Source organism: Plasmopara halstedii (assembly GCF_900000015.1).
Source record: "Plasmopara halstedii genome assembly, contig: Scaffold_42, whole genome shotgun sequence".
Classification (NCBI taxonomy): domain Eukaryota; phylum Oomycota; class Peronosporomycetes; order Peronosporales; family Peronosporaceae; genus Plasmopara; species Plasmopara halstedii.
In genome coordinates this window covers 192,377-194,934 of record NW_020186963.1, presented here as the reverse complement: position 1 = coordinate 194,934, position 2,558 = coordinate 192,377, and the positions used below count along the sequence as shown (strand labels likewise).

The window sequence follows — 2,558 nt, the reverse complement described above, 5'->3', positions numbered from 1 at the left end:
CTCGGATATTGCTGGGTCTACATCTGACGGAGGGGGTGATATAAGGCGCTTGCTATCAAAGCTCTTAACGACAGCTTTTTAAGAGTGGTGTATGCCTCATCTGTCAAACTGCGCTCTGCATGAATCATACGCGACAAACTTGGATCCAAGCAAGGTTGGGAATCTAGATTGCCAAGAGACTCTGCAAAAGATGCGTAGTGTCATCGAGCACTTGAACAAGTCGCCACAGGGGAAACAGCGATTTTATGAGCCCCTGGAATAGTTGATGAACACATCTTTAGCTGTCATCAGCCATGCCCCTCATCGTTTCTTAAGCCTCACCAAAGTTATCAAGTGCTTCTTGGAGCTTAAGCATCCGATAGACAAGTACTACGATGAAAGGCTACAGCTCTCCAACCTGATGTCGTCTTTGAAGGAGGAGTTAAGGCAACTCTATTCCCTCATTGCCCCGGTGGGAGCGCTGATGCAAAAAACTTAAGGTTGCAGCAAGCCCAGTGGTGCCTTCGCTCTACTTGGTCTTGTTGATTTCCAGCTGAACACTATGTCAGCCGCAGCTCCTTTGCAAGTCACCCGACCTTCAAGAGACAAAAATGGTGAGAGCAAGGAGGACGCATTCTTTGTAGAACACCATATGCTGGAGAAGACTGTACGGAAATTTAGGAGGCTGATGGAGAAGGCCTTCAAGAAGCGATTCCTTGTCCGCTACGATCACGAGCTGTTTCCCGAGACTTCAACAAAGAAAGACAAAGCCAAATGACCACATTCCTACGTCTTTGAAATGGCTTGCGCTCTTACCCCCAACCTGACGGAGCAAAATTTTCTTCAGTTGGTAATTGACAGCCATTACTAAGGAAAACTCGTGGAGCAACAACGGGCAAAGCTAGTTGAGGCAGTGAAGAAAAATGTTTGGGACAAGATTAAAGGAATGGCAATAAGAGCGGCCACGAAGCTATCGGCCGCAGGTGGTGCAGAGTTTGAGGCAGAGAACACTAAAAAAGATGACCTTTGGAGGGGCAGAGGTACGAACTCTTCCGCTGGTATTCGGAGCGCAGGAGACACATCATCATTAGCAAGAAACGTGCGGGCGCTAGGAAGAGCTTGGTCTCAACAGCAAACCTCTTTAAGGGCCTTTATGATAGGAGAGCTTCAGTGGCAGGCAATACCTCAGTCGGATGTTTTTTGGGGATTCTAGTGGATGAGGAGATAGAAAGCTTTCTGAAGTTTACCCGCGGACTGGTGATGCCGCATGACTTTGAGCCTCAGGATGTGCTGAGTGGGGTTCTGGATAAAACACCAGGGCAGATTTTCTCGTCTCGCTGCAGTTGGTAGATGTATCTTTGGGAATCCTGCTTCAGCTGCGGGTATTGAGCGTGATTTTGGAATCGCTGGTGTGCTATTGAATCCACGGAGAACCAACCTTGACACCTTCGTCGTTGAGATGATCCTCTTCTTATACATCAATGGTGAACACATTCCTTGGAACGATATCCCACACATTGATTCGAAGAAGGTACAGCAAACGGCAGGAGGACGATCGAAGTTTGTTTCAAAAAAAAAAGCGCTATACCATAGCAACTCCGACCGGATCATCAACCTTGAATGAGGCGAACGATGGGAATAATAGGAAAGCTGACCGGATCTTTACTGCGGAGGATATCGAAAACGACTTGACTTTTTCACTGCAGGCAGCGTGGATGATGATTGACTCTACCATGATGATATACCAGCAGTAGCGGTAGCTGCCAACTAGCCTTTCAACATCGCATTTGAATAAAAAGAGAGATGATTATTGTGAGCACATATATGCTGCTACTTGTCTTACTCGGAAAATTTTTATTTTCCTTGTGCTCACTGTAAGGAATCAAAGTATTAGTGGATCATCACTGTTGTACAAGAGTCTAAGCTTCCACCCGCTCTTGGGCGGTAGTATAAAGAGGAGAACGCAAGAGGATAACATCATCATGATGTTCAACTTCTTGTTGCGTCAATGATGGATTTAAGGAGACAAACGATGAAAAACAACAATAACTGTCTGCCCTGACTGACCTTCTCACTCATCGTGCTCCAACCTTTTTGCTCCGTTCTTCTTCCTTACTTTCCCAATCTTACTTCACATTCACCTTGCGTCTACTTCTTCCGTTAGCAACAAGCAAACAACACGATCATCATAGAGGAATAATTGCTGATAATAAATGTGTACCTTTACACCACCTCTTGCTATGACCGACCCCATTAATCACCTCTTCTCTTCTTCTTCTGCTATTTCATAGTGGTGTTGGATTATCTCGACGATAAATAAATATGTAATAAAGCAGCAAACAAGAAAATTGGCTAGAAGAAGGTCAGTAGGCGAAGATAGAAGAAGAAGAAGCGAAGAAGAAGAAGAAGAAGAAGAAGAAGAAGGAGGAGGAGAAGAAGAAGAAGAAGAAGAACAATCCTTGCCACAGAAGGAGAGGAAGGGACGACGCATCTGCTGCAGATAGAAGCAGCGAGCGAGGGCATTCAAGGCTATGATGTTGAGACTAATGACGACGATGATGATGAATGGTGATGGTGAT

The 2,558-nt window shown here is 45.4% G+C and overlaps 1 protein-coding gene across 1 annotated transcript; it reads left to right on the top strand.

Annotated features, from left to right (window-relative positions):
* Positions 1-265: 265 nt before the first annotated feature.
* PHALS_09402 (uncharacterized protein) lies at positions 266-757 on the top strand (the record flags this gene model as incomplete). The annotated part of the gene is made up of 2 exons (XM_024722371.1): positions 266-451; positions 533-757. 2 exons carry the CDS (start codon positions 266-268, stop codon positions 755-757), a joined length of 411 nt encoding a protein of 136 aa, XP_024571644.1.
* Positions 758-2,558: the final 1,801 nt, after the last annotated feature.